This window comes from Podarcis filfolensis (assembly GCF_964270895.1).
Source record: "Podarcis filfolensis genome assembly, chromosome: 11".
Taxonomy (NCBI): Eukaryota; Metazoa; Chordata; class Lepidosauria; order Squamata; family Lacertidae; genus Podarcis; species Podarcis filfolensis.
In genome coordinates, this window is record NC_139613.1 from 41,894,264 (window position 1) to 41,920,435 (window position 26,172).

Below are 26,172 nucleotides of genomic sequence, written 5' to 3' on the forward strand. Positions count from 1 at the left end.
AAAAGCACCTGCTCTTATTGCTAATGGTTAAAGGTTATTCATACAATACCTTGTGATTTCTTCTTTTAATTTGCATGGATCTTCTGCGTAGAATTTAACACCAAAGTACAGTGTGTAGGGTGGACCAGCTATAAAAAATAAGAACATTTAATTGTGTGTGTGTGTGTGTGTGTGTGTGTGTTTTAAAGCACACCCTGCAATCCTAAACATAGTTACTTAGAAGTCAATTCCATTAATTTCAGCAGACCTTATTGGAGAAAGTATGCACTTGATTTTAACCTTGGATATGTGACAATGCCAAAGTAGCCATCACATTTTCCTATTCCATGCAGGCCACACAAAAATGGGAGGAATGAAAATGAATCACTCCAAAGATTTGGAGGGAGTGACAAAAATTTATTTATTTTTTTTTTTAAGATATTTTTATTAAACAATTTTTTATATAACAGAAACAAGACATACATAAACAAACATTCAACAATAATAAAACAAAAAACACGTACCACTTCATAACCCAATTTCTAAACCTTTCTTCCTCGACCTCCTCTTACTTCCCGTTTCTGTATTCCAAATTCTTACAGTTTTTCAGCGAAATCTTACCTTATTTTATTATAAATTTATGCTAATCACCCTTATTCTCTTTGTCATAATCATTACTAATAGTAACCATTTATTTTAGTCCAACATCATTCTAACTGTCTCCAATTTTATAATATTTCTTTAAATAGTCCTTAAACTTTTTCCATTCTTCTTCCGCCGCTTCTCTTCCCTGGTCTCGGATTCTGCTCGTCATCTCTGCCAGGCTCATATAGTCCATCACCTTCATCTGCCAGGGAGTGGCAAAAATTTATGAGAAGCTATGCCAGATGCAATCAGCAATTGATGAGCTTCTCTGTAGCCTTATTTTATCTTCTATCTTCTACTTCCTAACTTGATTTCGACCACATTGGTATTTCTGTGCAAAGTCACCATACACATAACATTAACCAGCTTCAGCCCTCACAATATAATATTTGAGGGGGCCAGGTCCCTGCAAAGTTGATGGGCATTCCCATTCAAATGGTGTGTGTGCACTGCGTTGTGTGATCAATTATGCGGGGTGGGGCTTACCTGGGTCCTCACAATATTTTATTCAGGTTGGCACCCCTACCAGGAACTGTAACATGGCCTGAAGTCAGGTGACTGCAGAGATCACAAGAGTTAGTATGGAGGGGGGAAAGTGATTTCTTAGGGTTTCCATATTGCAAAAAGTAAAATTCCTGATACCCGCACGGTTATTGAGCTTTTTTAAAGTAACCACCAAAATTGTCGAACTTTTTTGGGGAACAAACCCAAATAGTTGAGCTTTCTTCAGAAAACTCCCCCCCCCCAAAAAAAAAAGGTTTTTTTAAGCTTTTGGAGCTTTTTCCTCTGTCATCTGGGTTTCCCTTGACATATTGTCAATTTGGAAAAAAATTACACCCGAAAACCAGGACATTTCAGGAATTATCCTGACATATGGCAAGCCTAGTTGTGGCAAGCAAAGATTATTTTAAAGTGTGAGTGTAGGGAACCCCCGGGAAAAATACTCTGAACCACCTGAACTGTAAAGTCAGTCAACCCTACCCCACCAAAAGGAAAAAGACAAAAAAAATCCTAGAATGGATGAGAAATTCCTCCTCCATTTTCACAGAAAGAGAATGGTCCTGTAAATATGAAGAAGTTCCACTCAACAATAGCTTCTTCTTCTTCTTTGGTGATCACTCGTAGCCATGTAAGATTGTCTTCCATGAGCACGGTCTTAACAGTTAGTCCGTAAGTGACTATGGAGGCCAATTCTGGATCCACACATCCTTCCACAGTGGGGACATGGTTTTCCAGGCAGTAGTTGATCACGGTGAGGGTTTGCCAAACATGCATTCCTCGTTTCTCCCTTTCATCCTGAGTTCGAGCATCTTCGAAGTCCATGACGCCTTTGGTAAAGGCTGTTCTCCAATTGGAGCACTTGCAGGCCAGTGTTTCCCAATTGTTGATGTTTATACTACGTTTTTGTAGATTTGCCTTGAGAGTCTTTAGACCTCTTTCGTTGGCCACCAGCATTACACTTTCCATTTTAAAGTTCGGAATAGAGTAGTTGCTTTGGAAGACAATAATCAGGCATCCACACAACCATGACCAGTCCAACGAAGTTGATGTTGAAGAATCATTGCTTCGACAGTCATGATCTTTGCTGCTTCGCCTGTTTTCCCAAGTGATATGTAAAAATTTTCAGAGACACTAGCTAACAAAATGAAACTGAAAAACTTAATCAAATCAAGACAGTAGTGCTCCCGGGCAGGGATGCAACCAGTGTTGGACAGGATTGCACTCAGGTGAGCAGCTGGGGAGTCATTCAAAACAACTCCGTGTATGAACACCTAGTGGTCATGTATCATTGGATCTGCCACTGACCACAAGAGGGAGGTTCCCAAGTGTGGGTTAGGGTTGGCTTGACAGACTTCACAGTTCTTGTGATATCTGCAGTCATCTGATTTCTGACTGATTTCTACTACCTTATGACTCAATATCCTTCAATCTGACACATTTCCCCCCTCCCCCAAACCCTAAATAACTAAGTAGAATAAACATTTCAACAAATTCCACATTAATAAGAGCACTAAGTGAATTTTTGCTTGGATCCCTCACATAACGGTTATAAAACAGGCAAACTTTCCTATTTTAACCCGAATCTCTTTGTTTGCCAAACTCCTAGCTTCTCCATCACAGTTATCCTGCAATGCCTTTTCAAGCCCTATTGTGATAATCTACCTGACAGGTTTTTCTGCAAACCTGCAGGTTGCATTTCCAAAGTTACTGCTCAGGCTTCTAGATGTTTGCTTCAATAGGCAAGTTTAAGAATTCAAATCAAATGCAAGCCTTGTTTATACAGAAACAATGTAGTTGATAAATGAAGAGTTCTGGCATTGTAAGGAACAGTTTGAACAAATAAATATATGTGAGATTGGAAAGAGAAGAAGCAAGTATTTAGCAGCCTATACACTATACAGTTTTGAGATAGCCACATATAGCAACATGGATCAACGTCAAGGGACTATCAGACATCTGCAGTCAACACTGTTAGCTTTGCAGATGCAGTATTTTCTATGCCTCTCCATCACGAAACAGTTTATGATTAACCAATTGCATATACATACTGTTTATGAGTTCCTTATGTTCTGTAAGGGTCTTTGCAGGATCCAACCAGTACTGTGAAAAAAGCAATAGAAACCAGTCATTGTGTTATTTCATTTTTTTTATTGTTTAAATTTCTATACTGCCCTTCATCTGAAAAATCACAGAGCAATTTACAATATAAAAACACAAAAATATATAACATTGCAGCAAACAAAAACAAAATTCCCCTCCCGCACACAGAGAAAGAGTTTAAAAAGCCACAGATTGTTCCATTAGCCAAAGGCATGGGAGAAGAGGAATGTTATTGCCTGGCGCCTAAAGATATGTAAATGAGGAGCCAGGTGAGCCTCCCTGGGGGAAGTATTCCACAAGTGAGAAGCCACTGCAGAAAAGGCCTTCTCGTGTGTTGCCACCCTCCAGACCTCTCGTCAAGGAGGCATGCGAAGAAGAACAGTTATAGCGAACTATTATAAATACATATGGTTATATAAAGAGACTTTAAAACAAAGGTGTTACCTTGCCCTGAAAAGAATAAGCTAATGTTATCCTAGAATAATTGAAGACAGCATACACCAGCTTTCTATATGGTTATGCAAAAAGTATCTTGCTTGCACCCTGAAACAAACCACAAAACCTGTTTCCTACATGATACAAAATCCAGAATTGCATGTCCTGCTGTCAGGGAGCAAATCAGAAGCCATTTCTTTGTTCTTTGTATACCACTAACTATGCTTTAACCATGGAATGAAAACTGAGCCTACTTTTCTCTTCTGTCCTAGATATACACAGAAACAAAAAAGAATGTGCTTTGTAAGCATCTAACATCTGCAAAGTTTTCCAAAGAAGAAAAGTTAAAATTACAAACTAACATTATATCTGCTTTTACATTATTATTCCTTCAGCATCTTTTTGTGTGTGTGTGAAAGCCAAAAGCTTCTCTATACACCTCAATGGCAGTCATGATTATCTTCATAAGGATAACAAAAAAGCACTGCTGTTACTTATTTTTTCAAAATAATTATGTGGCAAATCAATCTTGGACATTGTACTAAATGAACAAGGCACTGTTAACAGATCATTATAATGTAAGAAAGGGCAAATCACAATTCATCCTTCGCTTCAAACTGAAAAACTGAATTCAGTAGAAGAGATATAATCTCCAGGTAGAGGCTGTTAAAAACAGATTTTGAACAACCTGGAAACTCATAGCAGGTGCTTCAGCCCCTTACAGCAATAAGCATCAAGGTGCAGGATCCAAGCATACCGTTTATGAGTACGTGGATATGCATTTTGTTTCAGGCCTTTTTAACGTTAATAATCTAATTGCCAAATCACTATAGGGCTCTATCACAACCAGAAACATGAAAGAACATGTCCTACAATTACAACGCCCAGGCTTACCAAAATACACTATTTGCCAGCACGTCAGCTGCAAAAAGTCATGACACTGTGTAATATTTATGAGTTGCTGCAGGCTTGGTACTTATGGCACAGATTTGTTAAAGTGGGCATTTGCCCTTGGTAACAGAGAGAGAAGGGAAGGAAGGAAGGGGCACACGCCACACTAATGGTTTTGGAATGGAAATAGGATGTCACTTAACTACAGCAGAAATTTAATGTGGGAGATTCCCTGGGGGGAAGTCAAAACTACAGGCAGAAAGCTACAGAGCTACCTGATCCATCTGTCAAACATCTCATTCATAAGAAAGGAGCCATAGACAAGAAAAGCCACTAACTCGCTGCTACTACATTACCCTAAAGGTAAAGGTACCCCTGACCGTTAGGACCAGTCACAGACGACTCTCGGGCTGCGCGCTCATCCCGCTCTATAGGCCGAGGGAGCTGGCGTTTGTCCTCAGACAGCTTCCGGATCATGTGGCCAGCATGACTAAGCCGCTTCTGGCAAACCAGAGCAGTGCATGGAATGCCGTTTACCTTCCCGACGGAGCGGTATCTATTTATCTACTTGCACTTGATGTATTTTCAAACTGCTAGGTGGGCAGGAGCTGGGACCGAACAACTGGAGCTCACCCTGTCGCAGGGCATGTAATTTTTCCTGGTCACAGGAAATGGCATCTCTCCAGAGGGAGGCTCCCTTGTCTCTGTGAAATAGTTCTTCTATTCCCCCCCCCCCATGCAACAACAAATCTGCAAAAAATACCCAATATGTTCCTTTAAGCCTCCTACCAGAGATGTCAAGCTCTTTAGTCAGAATTTCACAGAAGGCATCAGCTATGTATGATAGCTTTCTAAACCCAAGTCCGCTCAATTTCACAAAGACTTTGGGATTTAATTTAAAAGAGTAAAACAAGGTCACCAATGGAAGCGAAGCCTCAGAAAAAGCTCAATATGGAGGCCAAATGGCCGAAATATTGGGAAATTTTGGAACAAGAGGGAGACAGATTAAAACTGCAGAGTTTTGAAAAATTAAAAAATAGAGTGCGAGACTGGCTTCATTATTACCAGATAATGGAGGCATATAACTTGGACAAAAAAATTGGCTTCCAGGTGGAAAAATCAAAATTGGAAACAGAACTGCTAGATCCTAAAATTAAGAACTTGTCAAGAATGTATAACTTGCTGTTGAAATGGAATACTCAGGATGAAACAGTGAAATCTGTCATGATTAAATGGGCACAAGATGTTGGACATAATATTATGATGGCTGACTGGGAACAGTTATGGACCACAGGTATGAAGTTTACGGCATGCAATGCCTTAAGAGAGAATATAATGAAAATGATCTACAGGTGGTACATGACACCAGTCAAGCTTGCAAAAATCTACCATTTGCCCGATAATAAATGCTGGAAATGTAAAGAGACTGAAGGCACATTCTTTCACCTTTGGTGGACATGCCCAAGGATTAAGACTTTCTGGGAGATGATCTATAATGAAATGAAAAGGGTATTTAAATATACCTTTCTGAAGAAACCAGAGGCCTTTCTCCTGGGCATGGTCGGCCAATTGGTGCCAAAGAAGGATAGAACTTTCTTTATGTATGCCACAACAGCAGCAAGAATACTTATTGCAAAGTACTGGAAGACACAAGATCTACCCACCCGGGAAGAATGGCAGATGAAGGTGATGGACTACATGGAACTGGCGGAAATGACTGGTAGAATCCGAGACCAGGGAGAAGAGTCGGTGGAGGAAGATTGGAAGAAATTTAAAGACTATTTACATAAACATTGTAAAATTAATGAATGTTAGAAGGATGTTGGAATGATGTTATGTGGCTTTAGCAGAAATGTTATAAAGGATTTGGGAAAAACTGGCTGTTAATTGGTGAAAGGAGGGAAAGTAAAGTTACATTATATTAAGATAAATTACAGGACAAAAATCTGAAAAGATGGAAAGGATTTGCTGAAACAGATAATCGAACTAGAATACAAAAAAGGGAGGTGTGAGGAGGTCAAGGAAATAAGCTAATGAAAGATAAGTTATGGGAAGATTCACTGTATTTTTTTGTTTCTTTTTTAATGGATTTTATTTTTCTGTTTTTTCTTTTTTCTTTTTTCATCCTTTTTTTCTTTCTTTTTTTCCTTATTGTGATGTGTTGTATTGTTTTTGTTTAAAATGGTGTTTTTTATTTTTTCTTTCTGTAACCTTTAAAACTTTAATAAATATTATTTTAAAAATAATAATAAAAGAGTAAAACAAGTACACGGGTAAGGGGTGCTGCATCTTAACATCTAATGATCAGCACTCTACAAAATTGGCAAAGCCAATTTTTTAAGCTGCGGTCAAGAGCAGTGTGCTTTAAATTGTTCCAAAAATAAAAAGCCACATAATCTGAAATTCCAGTGATGTATGACTGTACTTAAGTTTTAAGTGGGCATGGCACTGTTAACATTCTGTTGCTGTGTACCGAGTCAAATTAAGGTCAAGCACTCTGAACTTGTTTGTCAGAAGCCATTAGCTAGGTTGAAAATTATCCATTTTCATGGATGGTGTCAATCATCAAATGCTTCTGTTACAGACACTCAGCCTCTCAGACATGATTCCCCCCCCCCACTTTTCCACTTCCACAGAGAAGATGCTTGTTCAACAGGTCCCTTCTGCTTGCTTATCTGTTACAGATTCATCACACTGCTCTACGGTTTTCATGACACACAAGTACAACTTTGTTCTGCTATTGCACAGCACTGTGTTTAAACTAGTTCAAACACATACAATTATTCAGGCTTCAACTCCCTTATACATGTGTAATATCATATTGCCAACCCCAGCCTATGTGTTTCATTAAAATCATTCAATTACGTTCATCAAGCACTGCTTGTAGGCACTCACAATCATTTTCATAGGGTGGACGTCACATTTAAGCTAACAAAGGCTGCATACCAGCTAAGTCCTTAACGTGTAATTCCGTGGCTCCTTTTGTTTTGTTAAGGACAGCTAGTCTTTATTGCTACATGTCTCAGAGGGAAGGATCTCAAAAGCAAGACCCTGAGATCTGCTTGTCTGCCTGGGAAATATTAATGAGGAATATCTATTAAAACACAAATAAAATGTGTAATTATTCTTATTTAATATAGAGGGTGTTTTTTAAAAAAAGAAAGAAAGAAACAGCAGGCATACAAAACTCCATTAAAAAGTTATATTAAAAAATCATTAGAGAATGTCAGGAATCTCTGCTTGATTATGGCTTATGTATTCTTAATGTAATACTTCACATTGCTGGACATCTTATTTTTAAAAAAACAATATTTCAGTCAAACGTACATAATTAAGGTTTGTCTTTGTTTTGTTCATTAAAATATGTAATTCATCTGAATGTATGATAAAGTACTTGTATGTTTAGTGGAAGTCTTGCACAAGGACTTTCAGTTGCTCAATGGAGCTTCTCCCCATCTCCTACCCTAGTGGCTCTGGGGGTGTCAAGAGAACCCCCAGAACAGAGAAGGAAGGAGAGGGGGAGTGTTCTATTTAGCAAGCCACAGTTGAAGGACACTATTGCCCAATTCCTAATGCATTTGCCCATGTGCCTAAAGATTCACCCCCACTACTTACCAGTTTGCCCAATCTATAAGGACTTAAGAACAGCATTGTTCAAAGATTTGTATCTCCCAGTTGAGAGTTTGATTGGGCATTTCATTAAATTTTTATTAGGAGACAGGTTTCCCAGCAGCTCTGGAAAAGTAGCCTTTTACGCCTTTGGTGTGGCAATTTTAAGGAGAAAGGTTTGTGGGAATGTTAAGTGAAATTCTTCATGGGGCAAGCTCTTATCTGACAGAATGCTGGCTTTAACAATTATTTTAATTATGCAATGTATTTTAATCTGTTTTATGTATTTTGTTTTGTAAGTGCTTCAGCTACACAAATAAATAATATTCGTATTCATTTAGCAAGCTGGATTTTTTTGCACAAGTGGAACATTTTAAAGAAAGCAACGTTGAACTCCACCTGATATCTTTACTCCAATCATCAATATCAAGTAAAGAAGGAAATGAGACAATAGACTGAAACTTGCACAAACAGTATGTGTAATCATGGGCAAGTTCTTGATTTTCCATCGCTCATTTATATCACTCCAATATATGATGGAACATTTAATCTTGAGTCTGGTTGAGTCATACCTATCCACATATACACGCGTGAACCTTCATCTCAGTTCAGCACATGTACCTTTCATTCAGATTCCACAAAAAGCTTAACCTAGATATGACAGGTATCCATTCAACAGAGTCTGCCTCCCACCTAACACCCTTCTGTAAGAGACTTACTAGAGGTGTGGCACCAAAATCATACAAGGGAGAGCTGGTAAGCTAGGGGAACATGTCTAGAGTTTGGCATAGTCACCAATAACAAGTAGATGACAGCTGTAAGTTTACTTTTAAAGGGAAATCTGCTCAACTACTTGCTTGCTCATTTTTTAAAAAAACAAACACTAAATTTTGTAATCATGCAGGTAGACCTGACATTTGTTTCTATCCATAAGAAGGTCTACTCATTTGAACAGAAAAGACCATTTCTTTTAAGAACTCCAAATAAATAAAGAAGTATTCATTTGCGTATAACCATGACAACACAATTTAGGCTGGTTTAAAAATTAACTTGCTGACAAGAGTATATGCCAGTTTAAAATATGACTGGAAAGTGGTAAACAAGCAGGGTTAGGTTTAACGCTGGAAAGCCACTGTTGTGCTTTTACTCACCGTCTGGTGACTTCTGTCACAGTAACGCAATCCAAAGTAATCTATCTCCACGAGGTTTAAATGCCGGAATACGTAGCCTAGGAGAACCGACCCTTTCGTTGACTTCTGTGGGAAAGAATGTACAGAGTCTTTTCATACAAGTGGTTCAGTCTTTTGTTAGCTGCACAGTGCCATTCATGCATTCAGTTAGCTTTGTCTACGAAAGGAGGTTGTTTTATTAGTTAGAAACAGCCTTACTGTCTTCATAACTAAAATCTCAATGACCCTTATATACTCTCTTTAGCTATTTTGCAGAAATGAGCAAATATGCTTGTGTGTTGATATTTTGAGCGTCATGTATTTATGTTATCAAAGTGCTATTCTGTGACCTGCGGTAGTCCTGCACTCTAGGTTTGCATATGCATGTCTTCAAAGCTTTGCCATTTCATTTTGTCCAAGCAGAAAAAAAGAAGGGGAATGGTTTGAGGCTCAACTCCAAGTTTCCCTGTGGGGTTAAATAAATGCTAAGGCAGGTCACACATCACCTGCTTTCTCAGTGCAACGTAACACACAACTATTTCATGAGCAGACTACAGGCATGCATCACTGTCTGATATTGCTGAGGCTAATCTTTATTTAAGGGACGCAGGTGGTGCTGTGGGTTTAACCACAGAGCCTAGGACTTGCTGATCAGAAGGTCAGCAGTTCGATTCCCCCAACGGGGTGAGCTCCTGTTGCTCGGTCTTGTCTCTAGTTATGGGAACTTTTATCACACAAATGTGGAGAAGTGCAAAATCCAAAGGATAATTATGTAACAATCTGCACCTTAGTCCAGATGGCGCAGACCAGGTCTGTTCATACTGGAATTCACAGAAACCTAATTTCTCAAGCATTCCTACCACCAGACAGAGAAATAGTTTTTATAATGAGCTAAGAAATTACTTTCCATGACAAATAAATAAATGTTACAGACTAAACGCAAGAGGGAGGGAAAGAAAGAAAGAAAGAAGCTGTTTCTAAACTTACACAATCTTCTTCATACTAAAGATCAAACTTGCTAGAGGCTTGCATTCTTAAAGGGAACAAGTTTATTTGAAATACCATCAGTAATGCTTTCAAGAGCGAACAAAGAATTGTTCAAAATGAGTCATAGGGCCATGCTTTATGGTAACAAGACTATAAACCAGAAAGGCAGGTTTCTACCGGTTTTATAAAATGACAGCTAGAACCTTCAGAGAAGATCTAGTTTTCCTTTTGACAGAAAATGAAATTGAACCATTAAAATACTGCAACGCACAAATCTGTTTTAAAAGGTGAGACCAGCTTTTATAAAGCTCTAAAACAAGTCTGACAAATCAAGGTTAAGTGGTTCTGAGTATTCATGCTGCACACAAAATATAAATATGACAAACCCCAGATCTGTAAATGTAGCAGAAGCTCAAGGTCTTTAACAGGTGCAAGGCCATCAAAAGTTGACAAGCGCAAATTTCACAACACTAAAACCACAAAAAACACAGTTGGTAAACTCAGAGAAGAGTTAAAAAAACATGGTAACCTGTTGCAATCAAGCACCAGTGAAGGCCTGGGAACACAGACCTGCTCTAAGAAGAGACCAAAATGTCACTGAGATCCATTTTCACTAATTGTACTTCCTCGGCTATTGATCCTCCAGATCAGGGTTGGGGAACCTGTGACCTTCCAGATACCTGAAGCTGCAATCCATCAACATCTGGAGGGCCACAGGCTGCCTATCCTTGTTCTAAAGTGAGTCTTAAACAAAAAATACATGAACAGAATCGACCAAAGTTCCCTACTCGGCTGATGTGATCTTCCCCTACGAGCCAGATACCCATGCAACTTTCAGCAATACTGCCTGTTCCTACACACAGTTAATCTAAGGCAGGACCAGCCACAAATTGCAGAGTAATTGCATTATGAACCTTCCAGGTATGCCTGGGGATTGCCAGGACTCCTGTGGTGGCAAAGGGAGGAGTGTGTTTGCATCAGCAGGAGAGAAATTTTGCAAATGGCACCCTAAAGCATATCGCTTAACCCCTTAGTCCTCATTCCCAACAGAAAAGTAAACCTCAGTACACATGATTAAGGTGCTTTTGTTCACTTCATTCCTTGTTGCGCATTCCAGATTTGAGCCTTTGAGTAGGTTCAAAAATTCAGTTCTACAGCATACCCACAACTCTTAGTATGATTAAACGTTATGACAGATATAGTTAAGCACATAAAAATAACTGATCTAAGGGAATGATAAGAAGGCTAGACCACAACTTGCAGACTGCATGTTCAAGCAAAGAGTTTTAATTTAATAATGGTTAATATTGCAAATATTTACCAAGACAAGGAGCGAGAGCTTAATTAGCTGGATACATGTTCAAACAGAGAATAAACCAATAGACATTTATATGTATATATGTTTCTCCTGCTGGCAACTCGTCTCCCAATATGCATAGATGTTAACAAAGAAAACCGCAGTGCGAATACATCCATGATTAGAATCTGCTTTACACACTAAGCATAATCATTTAGTTCACATTTTCATATCTAATCTCTTACTCCATAATCCAGTACTTAATTTAATTTTGCTAGACCAACCTGGTAGCATCCAGCTGTTTCAGACTGCAACTTCCATCAGCCTCAGCCAACACGGCTGTGAAAATAAATCTAGCCAGATATTTTGACTGATGTCAATATGTCCTGTAGTGTTTTTTAAAGATTGTATAAACGCCTAAAGTGGGGAAGGAACAGTTATCTTAGCTATAGAGTCATAGAAATGTAGAGTTGGAAGGTATCCCAATTATCATCTAGTCCAACCCCCTGGAATTATTTTGTGGGGGGGGGATAAATCAGTTCTGCCTCTTATTAAGTATTTCTCCTTCTTCCAGGAGGTTTGCTCATTATTGAAATATACACAACGCAAATATCAAGAGACTTCTTATTTGCTTTCAATAACCTTTCCTTTAACTTGTGAGAGCATAGTTTCATCCCTAGAGGCAAATCATCTACTCCAGAAAAATTCACCAGCAATTAGTAAATGATGGAGAAATGATCCGTCCTAAACAAACCAACACAACGGCCCACTTGGCACCTAATGAAAAACCCAACCAGGGTTAAGGATGAATGAGCAACCGTGCAGGTGCACAGAATGAAAATCGTGTCCACGTCACTCCTTGGGATGTGGAATTTGCACAGTTACATTCCAATCACACTCAGTGGGATTTGTTTCTCTCCCCTCCCCTCCCCCCCGCTTTTGTATTGCGGCAAGGCACCGTGTCAACTCATTTTGAACATCTCTCATTTTTAAAAATGTCCATAAGACACAGAGGATAGGGATGGTCTGTACGAAAAACAGAACACAAAATCCAGCTGGAGCACATGAAATGAGTTGCTTAGTTCTGTGGGTCTAGGTATATGTAGGAAAGCTACTTAAACACCAGGTAGCTTCCCTACATATTTTTACTTTGAAATGACAATTGCTCTCACATGCATCTCAGGGACTGAGATGCTTTTAATTAATCAACCAGGACCTCAGCTCACTTAAGACTTTTGAATGGTTAACCTCTTGTGATCACGTTCAAGATTTCTTTATTCACAGAGCTAATGAAAAATTCATTACCCTCCAACACTTAGACCAACAGACTCTTGGGGTTAATTAATAAAACGCTCCAGGCAAATCTACCCTTTCTTTAAATGGATTAGGGTTTGTTGTATTCTGTAAACCTTATCAGTTATTTGAATATATTGTTTTATTCAACAGATATAGAAGGAGATCTAAAACATCAAAAAATGCCCTTAGCAGTGAAATACTAACATTGTTTCGGTAGATATATATTTGATAAATAGACACAACAGCTAATTAATGCCAAGAGGCCCACACACCCATTGATTGTAGGAAAAGAAAACAAACAAGCAAACCTGGGGAGCCATCTAGGTCTACTTTTAATTACGGTTATAGGCTTGTTTTCAGTAGACTGTCCATGAATACTTTGTATGCCTAAAGTATTTTTCTTGGAATAAGTTGCAAGTGCCACTGACTAAGAACCTTGGTTTGTGCACAGGGCAAAAATAATTTGGGAATGTTTTCACACAGAATAACTACATTGGAAGCAGAGTTAGTGAAAGCAAAACTTACAAAACAGTCACTACCAAGGGATTCACATGTTTTGTGCTGACGCCAAAGCCTCAACCAATAATCTGGTGTTGAAGTGTGCTGGGATTAGAGATGTGGAGGCCCGGAATTGGGGTGCAAAAAATAGGAGGAATAACATTTTTTCCCCCAGGGGGGTTTTCCAGGACCTTCACATTTCTAGCCAGGAGGAAGTAGGATTTTTCCCATTTCTTTGCCAGGGGATCTCTAATAACAGCTGGAATAGGAAAGGACAGAGGATGAGGAAAGAGCTGCGAGTGAAGGGGAGCCCTTTCTCCATCCTCTAGACCCATTAGGAAACTCAACAACCTGCTATACCTAGTGTGGAAAGTGCAACTGAATGGGACGCAGCTGAGGTCAGCCTAAGGCAGCACCATCCATCCTGGGCCTGCCCATAAAAAGAAAGTGAGTGACAGGGAGTGATGTTTGTTGTTCCAGGAACCATTGTGAGACTTCTGTGGGTGAGTTGGGAGTTTGTTTGGGCCCTGGGTGAGAATTTGGAGGCTGAGATGGAGAGCGTGTCAGAAGGAAAATGAGTTGCATCAATGTAACATTTTTATACGTAACTGTGTAATTTTGTAATATTTTGTTTAATTTTTGTCCGTTGTTGCTTCAGTTTTTTGTACACTAAAGATATTTTTAATACATTAGGCGGTATAGAAATTAAATAATCAAATATAATAATAGTTACTGGGACCATTTACTGAAAAAAGTGTCACTTTAATTGAAAATTCACAGACAATTTAGTTCATTAAGCAGGAGTCCCTTATCCCAAACATTAATTTAATATGGATTCATCGGTACAGCTCGGGTGAGACTAGCTTTCCTCAAAGTGATAATATTTTAACCACCAAATCTGAGGGGGCCCATGAAACACACCAAAACAGAGGGAGAATTCAATTCACTGTGAAGCTTATAAACCAAGGAAAACCTGGACTGAAACCCCTCTGACAAAATGTTATGACTACAGATTACTACTTGAAGGAGGAACCTATATGCAGCTACGGAATGTTTCAATCAACGTTCTAAACAGATTTAAAGTAGGAAATTTCATATAACTCCTTTCCTTTAATTATGGGTGGGTGGGTGGGCTAGGCAAGCACAACAATTTTCCAAGGAAGGCCAAATGTACGTAAACCGAGAAATATTTGCAGCGTATTTTCCAAAAGGAAGCTGTGCAACTTCTATCACAGCAGAATATGCTACTGGCCAGTAGATACATATAAAACAACAAAATATGTTCTTGAAAATGATCTCTAGACATTTCCCCCCATTTAATGCTTACAAATTAATTCAAATATGATCTATATTCTATGTGCTTTCAGAATCAATAACATCATTTCATTCAGTTGTGACCTTACCAGCAACCTAGCCTGCAGTAATTTTATTAAGCCAAACCATCCTGTAGTTATGTCAAGACCGATTATTTTCATGGCAATGCACAGCTACAAAAATGAGGAAATAGCAGCACAGAAGAGTCCATTCCTTCTTCCCTCTGTCTTTCCTCTCCCATACACTGCAATTACCAAGTGCCGGCATTGTAAAAGCAAACTAAAATCAATGCCACATCAGATTTTATCCTTTCCTATTAGGAACCTAGGATGTGGCTTTATACCATTGGTCTGTCTAGCTCTCAACTGTCTACACAGGCTGACTGCCGATTTCTAGCATTACCCTCCTTGATTGAACCTGGCAACTTTCACATGTGCTATATTATTAAGACATGGCACCTTTCCCTGAAAACTCTAAAATAAAACAGGGCTGCAACAGGAGACACAAACTCCCCCAGATACCCACATGGCTCCACACAACTTACTGGCTTTGCGTTGAATATTGCACCTGTAAATATTCTCTGAGCCTTCATTGCTAGATCACAGCCCTGCCACATCGATTCACTCCGCCCAAGATTACAACTTCAACGTTTTAAATATTAAATCACACACTAATCACACATTAAAAGAAATCTTAATATTGAATAGCTCTTAAATCCATACTCATAGTCAATAATCAATAACCAATACAGTTCTGACAATATGGTTCTACCATATGAAGAAAGAGATTGCCGGGGGGGGCGCGGGACTATGGTTATTTGTTTACATGTTCTGGCTGAATTATAGTTGAAGGAATATTGCAGGTTAGTGCTATTGCTTCTGTAAGGAGGAAGCCAATTTTGATAATGAGGTCTTATCAAGTTCTGGTTGTTCAATGAAAAGTCTAAGCATATTTACTAGGTCCTAAAACTGGTGGACGCAGGTGGCGCTGTGGTCTAACCCACAGAGCCTAGGGCTTGCCAATCAGAAGGTCGGCGGCTTGAATCCCTGCAATGGGGTGAGCTCCCATTATTCGGTCCCAGCTTCTGCCCACCTAGCAGTTCGAAAGCACGTCAAAGTGCAAGTAGATAAATAGGTACCACTTCGACGTGAAGGTAAACGGCGTTTCCGTGCGCTGCTCTGGTTCACCAGAAGCGGCTTAGTCATGCTGGCCATATGACCCGGAAGCTGCCTGGGGAAAGCGAAGCCAAGCCTGTGCTAATGGTGCCGCATAGGGTCCCAGGGGCTGCGCGCAACCATGCAAAGGGCTCCCCCCTTTTAATGTGGGGAGTGGTCATTACTGCCCTTGCAACAAGTCTTAAGCACATGAGTGTACTCCATCTTTAAAATGGGTAAGTTGTTAAAGCCTTTCTAAACAGGTTAGAATAAAATATTCATTGTAGAAATGTGTGATTCCTTGATATTGTAATATCTTACATACAGGCATGCTATCTCTTTGAGGGTTGATGTCTGTGGATGTGATCATATGCTTGAGTGATGGCTCTACACTTATTTCTAGTTCTTGTGTTATTTTCGTAGCACATTGCACTAGTCTGGATTATGACAGTTTGACGGAGTCTCATCATTGGGGGTGGGGTTGAGGCCTGCCTACCTTTTGAGTTAGAAGTCCACTTGATTTCATTTCACTCCAAATTTATGCATTAAGGTCTGGGAAATCTATTTCCACAAATACACATTACCTGAAGAATGCTCAGCTGTATCCCCATATTGGTTGCATCAGGTGAGCATACATTTAGTAAACTGAAACTCATAAAGGATTACTTAATATCTACCACAGGGAAAGAAAGGTGATACCACCTTATTATACTTTCAGCACAATATAAGCTTGCTAGCTAGCCAAGCCTTCTTTGACAGTTAAATTTATAAGTTTGCCGAAAACAAGGAACAAGTCATTCAAGTAGCTTACAAGTTCAAATATTAAATGATTAGTTATTATAATAAAAGACTTCATGGTTGAATTACTCATTTTTAATTCTAGTAATTTAATTTTAGCAATTGTCAATGCTTATAGAAACTACAATGGATTGCAATTTGCAGGTGTTGTAAACAATTCCTTGTACATTCCAATAAAGAACCTTTGTGACTCTAGTGGACTGGTATTCATGTTTATTAATGATTTTATCATCATGAAATGCCACCTGTTAAACTATGATGAATGTGTTGTGTTATTCCATGCAACTATGGTATATTTTCTATGTGTAGCTTGGGAGGTGGGGCGGGAAGAGAAAGGCCCCAAGACAACGTTTTGCCCTGGATCCCAGGTTCTTTCTCTCTCTCTGCAGCCCTGTTTGTATGCACATGTGCTAACAGTTTAATATTGCTGCTATAAACACAAGCTTAACGTGCATTACAGCTGGTGCAGATGTTGGCACTCTTCATCTTAAGCACTTGTGAGCTGTATAGCGGGTTTCCCATCATATTTACCCAGATTTAAACCCCATTAAATTCAACAGGACTTGTTCCCAATGAATATGCTTAGGATTAAAACCTTGAATTGCACTTATAATTTTTTACTGGGAAGTAAGCTCAATTAAACAGTGGGATTTACTATCAGCTAGGGATATAAAGAGCAAGCTCTTTAGTTTTTCAATAACTTGGGAGGGTAATAGATCCATCTCCCAATATCAGGGTGATGCACAGAAAGCATGTTTATTCCGTAAGAGCACACAGCACAACTTTGGTTATTTACTAGATAAGGACTTCAAGCACATACAGATGCACTTACTAACTGGGGCCACGGTTATTTTCTGTTGTGGATTAGATTTGGTTTCCCTACAGCTTTACTCCCTAAGCATACTTGCTATGAATTCAGTGCTGGTTTCCTCCCCTCCTGAGTGATAGGGGGCTGGCTTTTAAGAGAGACCACCTACCTGGTAACATGCCAAGCGCTGGCTGGCGCCATCAGTCAGCTGCAAGGCAACACTTGGGGTACCCGATGGCACTGAGGAGGGCTGTTCTTCTGACAATCCTCAGCCCTTCCTTTACATCTAAACCTTAAACTCTGAACCCACTGGGACCCTCCCCTGGATCAGAGTCCTCTAGCTCCACAAGTCCCTCCCACTTCTCCTCCTTGTCCAACCAATCCCATAAATATGTTCCCACAGGGCTCATGACAGCCAGTTCCATGCACAGATCCATTTTATTAGATGAAAGTGGCAGTGTTATAGTAGTAAAGTCTTGATGAAAAGTCTTCTTTCCCTTCCTGACAAACAGGTCCAACTATGCCAATCTTAAACTGCAAAGTCTTGCGCGACGGAAAACGTGAAGATGAAAAAAAGCAACACAGGAACAGAAAGAAAGTCCTTCCATGACAACAAGCAAACAGCAAGGGAACAAAAAAACAAGCGCTGTTGTTGTTAACGGTTTCCAATAATCATAAATCCATGTACTGTATATGTTTTCAGATGCAGTTTGATAGTATGTTTTTAAATGTGCTTCCTGAGTGTTAATGGAGGGGAGATTAGAACCCTTTTGCATGTACACAAAGGGAAATGTATGCATGTCTTGCCTTCCCATCTACCCTGGTGTGCAAGAAAATGAGGCAGGAAGTTTGTTTACTTTTCATTCAAACATCTTTTCAAATCGTTCACAGTGGCATGTTATTACAGCAGACAAGTGGGGGGTTTTTCACACCACATTCTTTTGTATCCCTAATCTAAGGGAACAAGGTTATAGTGCTTCAACCCAGTCAACGAAGTGCCATACCATTTGCTTATCAAAACTTTTGTATCCAATATGCTTGATGTGCAGCAGTTTTATTAAAGGAGACAGCAACTTCCTCACAGGCATGATAATTCCACATCATGCAAAACATAATGAGCCAGCATAGCTACGACTGAACTGATTACATTAGTCTTAAATTTAATCGCAGACTGCCCAAAACAGTTAGCCGTTGTTACTCCATTGTAAATTGGAAGACACGGCCATTGTTCAGAAGACTGTTAGCAACTGTTGACTGATGGAAGGTAACAAGTACAGGTGACCCACTCAATCACATCATGCATAAACTCCCCCCCCCCCACTAAAAACTCAAAATATATTTTAACTATATAGAGAGCTTCAAGTAAACTTTTTAAGAATTCCTAATTTTACTGTAAACAAGCATCAATCCCTTGCCCTATTACTATCAAGTTTAGTGAAGAGAAATTACACAGCAAATAAGTTTGTATGTAATTTGTGAGGAAATAGGGGTGAGAACAAGAGAGAGAAAAAGCAAACTGAGCACATTTCTTGAGAAAATTCATTATACAGCACTTAAACATGCTGGTCTGCAATTTGCAAGTTTATGAGAGTTTCTGCATTTATAATACATTCCCTCATCACGGGGAAGAAATGAAAACCTTATGAAAGGAATAATTACAAGTGTATGAGTTCTGTTCATACTACTGAGCAATAAGAAATGTCAACCCAATTATGAAACTATGGAAGCAAAATTTGAGGAGAAAATACAGCAGTGGCTCAACTGCTGCACAGAGAATCCTTCAAATTAAACCACAAAATTAAATGGGTATATGGGGTGTTAGGGGAGGGGTAGCACTTCTGGTGGGGGATTTGTCTGACTTCACCCCCAGAGGTGCACTCCATTGTCTCTCGAAACAGACAGATGCCTATGATGATGATGATGATGATGATGATGATGATGATGCTAGTATGACTTTAAATGAAACTTCTACAACTTTAAAACTAAGCTTTTACTTTAATTACCATATGGCTAAAGAATTGTATAGCCACCCAATCTCACGAAACTGATGAAAATATTTTTATAATCTGTTTCTGGATGATAATAAACTGTGTGATGTAGATAAGAAGCAATGTTTAAGAAAACTAAACGTAAAGGCAAGATGAAAGCAAGAACCCAAAAACAACACTATCCGCATGGTTAACAGATTTTTCAAAGACTGCTCTTCAATCTCTTTTTAAACTTAAAAACCGTATTAGACTAATCAAATCATAGAACTGTAGAGCTGGAAGGGACTCTGAGGGTCATCTGGCCATTAACTAACATGTAACATAATTATAAAAGTTGCACAATTATAACAATGCAGTAATCATGAGTTGTGAATTGCTACTAACAAATCTCACAGACCTTGCAACAATAGCGTATGCTACCAAAGCACAGCCACCATAATAAATACAGTAAGTTGCATGAACAGGAGTGGTAAAATGGTTACATGGAGCATTTAGTTGCTATTTTCTGCCATGGAATATTCTTTGCAATTGCATCTTTGTGTCAGCACTGTCAGGTCCTACCAGTTACTACCAGCTTTTCTTGCTATACTGTGCAAGACCAAGCCAGGGTTTGGTCAACTTGAGACCTAGGTCTACTTGGATACACTGTCATGAGTTCAACATCCAAACAATATATGCATTTAAACAGGCAGTGTCCATCATATTAGAGGGAGGGGGAACATTGGCTACTGTCTAATCATTCATATACTTGGAAGTATATGTAGAAACCATCTGGTCACAATTGCCCACACCATCTTAAGTTTTCTTATAATAAAGAAATGACCTCAGGCTTGGAATTCTGATCTAAGATTGCTGCATCATTATGCATTGAAGAAAAGAGAAGTACCGAATGCCCTTTCCTTTCTTTGGCACACAATTTACAAGTGTCAAATCTTCCTGGAAACAAAAAATGCTGTTGTTGATACTTCTGGATTTGTGGGCAAGGAACTCAGAGAAATTCTGATTTGTTTGTTTTCCAATGTGCCAACCAGAGCACAGAGTTTTTCTTAGCTAATCCTCTGGCTGGTGGCATACTAGTGAAGAAGTAACCAGTTGTTATATTCCATGCAAAACCCTATAAATATATTAAGACCATTAACAACTAACTTATAGATTTATCCTCCATTAATTTGTCTAACCCTCTTTTAAAGCCATCCATCCAAGTTACTGGCCATCACTGCCTCCTGTGGGAATGAGATAGTTAAAGTATGGAACAATGTTCTGGGCTAACCATCTGTGGACATGACGAGTGAATTATGGCTTCAGCAAGCAGCATTTTGCAGTCATTTTGACTCATAGCACATTATATAGGCATGGCTTTTCAGGTTTCTCTTTCCAGAATCAACCCCAAAGTGGTAAAAACATCATTTCTTTGCTCAGTGCAGGAAGTGATGGCTGAAACATGACATGGCAATTCACACCTCATCATGGTTGAGAACAACCTGGAACATGGAATTGTGACACAAAAGTTTTACTTTTTTCAGTGTGTTAAAGTCAAAGTCAATTACAAAACTGTGCACCATTATTATTATTATTCTCAATAAAATACTTCTCTTAGCTCATCGCTGTTGGTCTGTAGAGTACCTTACATGGGCATTCCACTATCTTGATTGCTGAACCCAATTACTCACACTTAGTTCCCTTAAGTTTGTTGTTGTTTAGTCATTTAGTCGTGTCCGACTCTTCATGACCCCATAGACCAGAGCACGCCAGGCACTCCTATCTTCCACTGCCTCCCGCAGTTTGGTCAAGTTTGGTCCCTTAAGTTTAAAATGTGCTAATTCTGGGACAGCACCACCTGACAGACAACAGCCTCCTCTGGAAAAGAGCCAGGACAGGTCCCCCAGTACAATATTTGAGATAAATACCCTCCAGTCCTTCATGTTCTGGAAGAGCTTATTCCCTGAACATGGGGAAGTAGTTTGCAGACGTGTGTAGCAGGGCTGGGCAACGTCTAGGTTTCAATATTAGCTTAACATGTCTGAAATATGGATGGAGCTATATAGAGGCATTGGCTGGCTTCACAGTTTTCCCCATATTGTGGTTTTTGGTGGCACCTGCTCTTGTGATTCACTGCTCCTTGCATGAGGCAGGGGAGAGCAGAGCCGCAGACTTAACAGGGGCTGCAGGAATCAAGAGAAGTATTGGCTGGCTTGACGATTTTCCCCACATTGTGATTTCTGCATAGCACATACACACATTATATTGCCTGGTCAAAAATTGCTAAATCTATATATGAGGAGATGGACTTCACACCCAGCCCTAGTGTGTAGACATACTTCTCCCAAGCAAGTATGCTAGTACCTGGAAGTGTCTTAGAGGGCATTCCCAAAGAGTAACACTTGTTGTGGCCTGAAGAAGGCATCTCCTCTACGTACCTGGATGTGTGGACTTATAAGTAAATGGTGTTGCTGGGAGGCCCATGTCTCATCATGAAAACTATGGGTGCCACAATTACACAAAAATCACTTGAAAGTCTAGCAAGTACCCCGCCCCACTTCTCCTATCATCTGCAGAGAACTGCATTAACATTGGGCATTTCTCATCTACACCAATCTTGCTTGGAGGTGCCAATCTTTCCAAGGGAAAAGCCTGACAAGTACGAAAGAAGCATACATACGGGACATTCCCTGCAAGATACATTTAAATGATCTGACATAACTCAAGTAGGCCTTTTTACCTCCAAGTTGTACCTTCACCACCCACTGTATCTGTTTTCTGAAGACCTACATAGCTGACGATCCTTACAGGGAAACTTCAGCAATTTCTTCCACTTAAGTTATTTTACAAGCAGAAGGAATGAGAAAGCAACTGCCAGACCTCCTTATGCCAGGATCTTACTTATGAAAGAGAATGGAGTGCCCTGGCTTGCCTTTTATCCTGCTGCTGGCATTGGCAACTTTAAAGGATGCAAGATAATATTTTCAAAAACAGACAAAGAAGATATGGGATTCTGGCTTGAAGTTATTTCATGGTATTTAGCCATTGTTAATTCCATCTCCTCGACCAAAGAACTGGCAGCACACTAGATATTCCAGATTAACTCGCGGTCTTGCTTCTTCTTTTGAACAAAGAAAGCATAGAGCAACATGAATTATCTGTGTCATAGGCTAAGAAAAAAATACCCGGCACCTTTTTAAGGTTTTATGCTTTTCAAGGCATCTGCTTTTGTACCCCTTGTCTGTATGCCCTTCCAAATATTATTATTTTCAGTTGACTTATGAGCAATCCTGATTCCTATTCATTTCAGCGCATCTGGGAAGAGGGGGGTGGGATTCTGCAATTTTCACACAAAGAATGTTCCAGGTTTCTTTAAGCATCTACATATGTTTGCTTGCCTATATTTGTGTCACTTTTTACATACAGTGGTACCTCGGGTTACATACACTTCAGGTTACATACGCTTCAGGTTACAGACTCCACTAACCCAGAAATGGTGCTTCAGGTTAAGAACTTTGCTTCAGGATGAGAACAGAAATCATGCTCCGGCAGCGCAGCAGCAGCAGGAAGCCCCATTAGCTAAAGTGGTGCTTCAGGTTAAGAACAGTTTCAGGTTAAGAATGGACCTCCAGAACGAATTAGGTACTTAACCCGAGGTACCACTGTATAAGGAAGTCCACTAGCGTGTGTGAGTAGCTAAATTAATTGTGTTTGTGGGGTTCCCCTAACGCATGGTCCATGATATAGCCCCTACACCCTTTAATACAGCTCTTGGTTTTGGGAAGCATTCATATATTTACTACTTGGCTTCAATAATATCATGCAAGAGGGTTAATCTACCTCAACAATTATCACCAGATTGGAAGCTTGGGGGAAACTGCCATAGAAGAATTCTTACGCCATGCCCTCAGTGAAGTTCTTCTCAGTTATTCTGTATTTAACTTAGGGCTTACCCAGGTGATAAAGAATAAATGCTCCCAGTGAGATGCTGTCATTTGTACAACAGGTCCAAAGCACTTATTCAAAGATAATTCTTGATAATAGCTCAGTTGGTAGAGCATGAAACTCTTAATCTCAGGGTTGTGAGTTTGAGCCCCAAGTTGAGCTAAAGATTCCAGAACTGCAAGGATTGCGCTACATAACCCTCATAGTCCCTTCCAACTCTACAATTCTCTGATATCCTGCACACATGTTATTACAGTGGTTGTTGCTGTTTAGTCGTTTAGTCGTGTCCGACTCTTCGTGACCCCATGGACCAGAGCACGCCAGGCACTTCTGTCCTCCACTGCCTCCCGCAGTTTGATCAAACTCATGCTGGTAGCTGCAAGAACACCATCCAACCATCTCATCCTCTGTCGTCCCCTTCTCCTTGTGCCCTCCATCTTTCCTAACGTCAGGGTCTTTTCCAGGGAGTCTTCTCTTCTCATGAGGTGGTCAAAGTATTGGAGCCTCAGCTTCACGATCTGTCCTTCCAGTGAGCACTCAGGGCTGATTTCCTTAAGAATGGATACGTTTGATCTTCTTGCAGTCCATGGAACTCTCAAGAGTCTCCTCCAGCACCATAATTCAAAAGCATCAATTCTCCCCTTCATGGATCACTGCCTTGCCGTGGCGAAGGGGCTTGAATAACTCAGAGAAGCTATGAACTATGCCGAGCAGGGCACCCAAGATTACAGTGGTACCTCGGGTTAAATACTTAATTAGTTCTGGAGGTCCGTACTTAACCTGAAACTGTTCTTAGCCTGAAGCACCACTTTAGCTAATGGGGCCTCCTGCTGCCACTGCGCCGCCAGAGCACGATTTCTGTTCTCATCCTGAAGCAAAGTTCTTAACCTGAAGCACTATTTCTGGGTTAGCGGAGTCTGTAACCTGAAGCGTATGTAACCTGAGGTACCACTGTACTAAAGGGAGGGAGGAAAGCTTTGCAGGTGGACAGACAAGATATGCCAGCAAGGGAATATTTTGCAACTTCAAAAATATCCCTTCCCTAATGGTAACTTTGTAGTGTTACACATACGCACATTCATGCTTGCAGCCCCGCAGTCAGTTTAGTCATCAATCTAAGCAATTGCAGAAAACTAGGAACCTGATCATGAGACTAAATAAAAAAACAACGTGGGAACTGGCCTTAAGGCCCCATGACAAATCAGCTGCAATAGAATTTATGGAGAACTCCAAACACCCACACAAACCACAGTCCAATTCATCCTGTCTCTCTAACAATGGCATAGTTTTCATTATAATTTGAAGAAAACTGCTATCATACTGGCTCTTCAGAGAACAGGTGGCTAATAATTAATTTTAAATACAGAGGTGAAAGAGATATACAGAAAGCAAAACACTCCATTTTACTCTCTTGTTAATGATGCAATTTAAGAGCAGAATCTCCATTTTAAAAAATCAGTGGTGCAGTTAAGCTTAACTCTCATTTTTGACACCAGAATGAAGACCAGTGTGCATGTTAATACAGCTTAATTAAGAGCAGATTTTTACCATTTTAAGATAGAAGCAGCTGCTACTGACACTGATAAAGAAATGTTTGCCTCTAAGCTATGCTCTCTAGTGCTGTATACATGGGAACTAATTAAAATTTGCTTTCAGAAATAAGCTTCTTGACAATCAAAGCCATTTGTTGCATTTATTCAATAATACTGAGTTTATAATCCCCTCTGTAGGATTGTATGATATTTTTCTAAGTACGTACAATGAATTTCTTCTGATTTTGCTTTCCATGTCCCCCATAATGAAAAGTTAAACACAGAAAAAAAAACAATATTGTTCTCACTTGCCTGCAAGTAGATACAGGCTGTGAGGCACACAGATCATTTTTTAGCCTTTAAGCTCTACAAGGAAAAGGAGAGTGGAACCAAAAGGTACTTTTCTTTTCTATGAGTTTTGACAGCTTTCTCTATGGAAAAGGTATGATACATATTTGAGAAGAGGCTGTTTGCCTGTTCACCTGTTCCACAGAGAAGTATGCAGAGTCCAGAGAAAGAACTGAGTGACCTTTCCCCATCCTTGGGACCCCCTGGGAAATTCACAAACCTGCTGCACCTGAAACGGGTATGGATATTCAACAGAATGTATTGAATATGTAAATGAGCCAGTTCTCCATACTGCTGACCTAGAAATAATGTAAGGAGGATCCAAGGGAGGAAAACTTTGTACATTTCTAAATGTTATTCTAAAAAAACCAAAACAGTGCGTTCCTTCCCACCCCCCCAAAAGTATTTGATCAAAAGTGAAAGTATTACTCTCCCTTCTTTTATATATAATTTTTTTATTGGGTTTTACACTTTTCACATAATCACATGTATATAACCACAAAATAAATTCCCGATTACCCCCTCCCCCATGACTTCCCCCTCTGGTTTATAACATACTAACTTCTCCTGCTTACTGTCTTATCCCTCTACTTACGAACTTAATTCATTCCAGAAGTCCGTTCTTAACTAGAGGCGTGCTTTCGCTAATGGGGCCTCTTGCTGCCGCTGCGCCACCGGCACACAATTTCCGTTCTCAACTCAAGGTAACTCTTCCAGGTTAGAGGAGTTTGTAACCTGAAGCGTTTGTAACCAGAGGCTTTTGTAACTCAAGGTACCACTGTATTGATGTCAAGCTGACCAGTCAGTAGAAGAGGAGGGTTGAGTCACACCAGTTCATAAAAATTTACATCTGTAAGCTACAGCATGACTGAATTCCTGTACAGATCTCTGCCATTTAG

At 39.7% G+C, this 26,172-nt stretch overlaps 1 protein-coding gene across 5 annotated transcripts in view; it reads right to left on the minus strand.

Annotated features, from left to right (window-relative positions):
• The window catches only part of EPB41L4A (erythrocyte membrane protein band 4.1 like 4A), a 106,560-nt gene that overhangs the window by 61,658 nt on the left and 18,730 nt on the right, over positions 1–26,172 (minus strand). For all 5 annotated transcript variants that reach the window (XR_014539786.1, XR_014539787.1, XM_083576838.1 and 2 more), the window contains exons 3-5: positions 9,312–9,416; positions 3,174–3,225; positions 50–128 (exon numbers count right to left, since the gene is read on the minus strand). Coding sequence is in view for 3 of the 5 variants with exons in the window: in XM_083576838.1 (XP_083432964.1) it covers positions 50–128; positions 3,174–3,225; positions 9,312–9,416 (236 nt within the window). In the remaining 2 variants the exon portion in view is untranslated. The remainder of the gene's footprint in view (positions 1–49; positions 129–3,173; positions 3,226–9,311; positions 9,417–26,172) is intronic.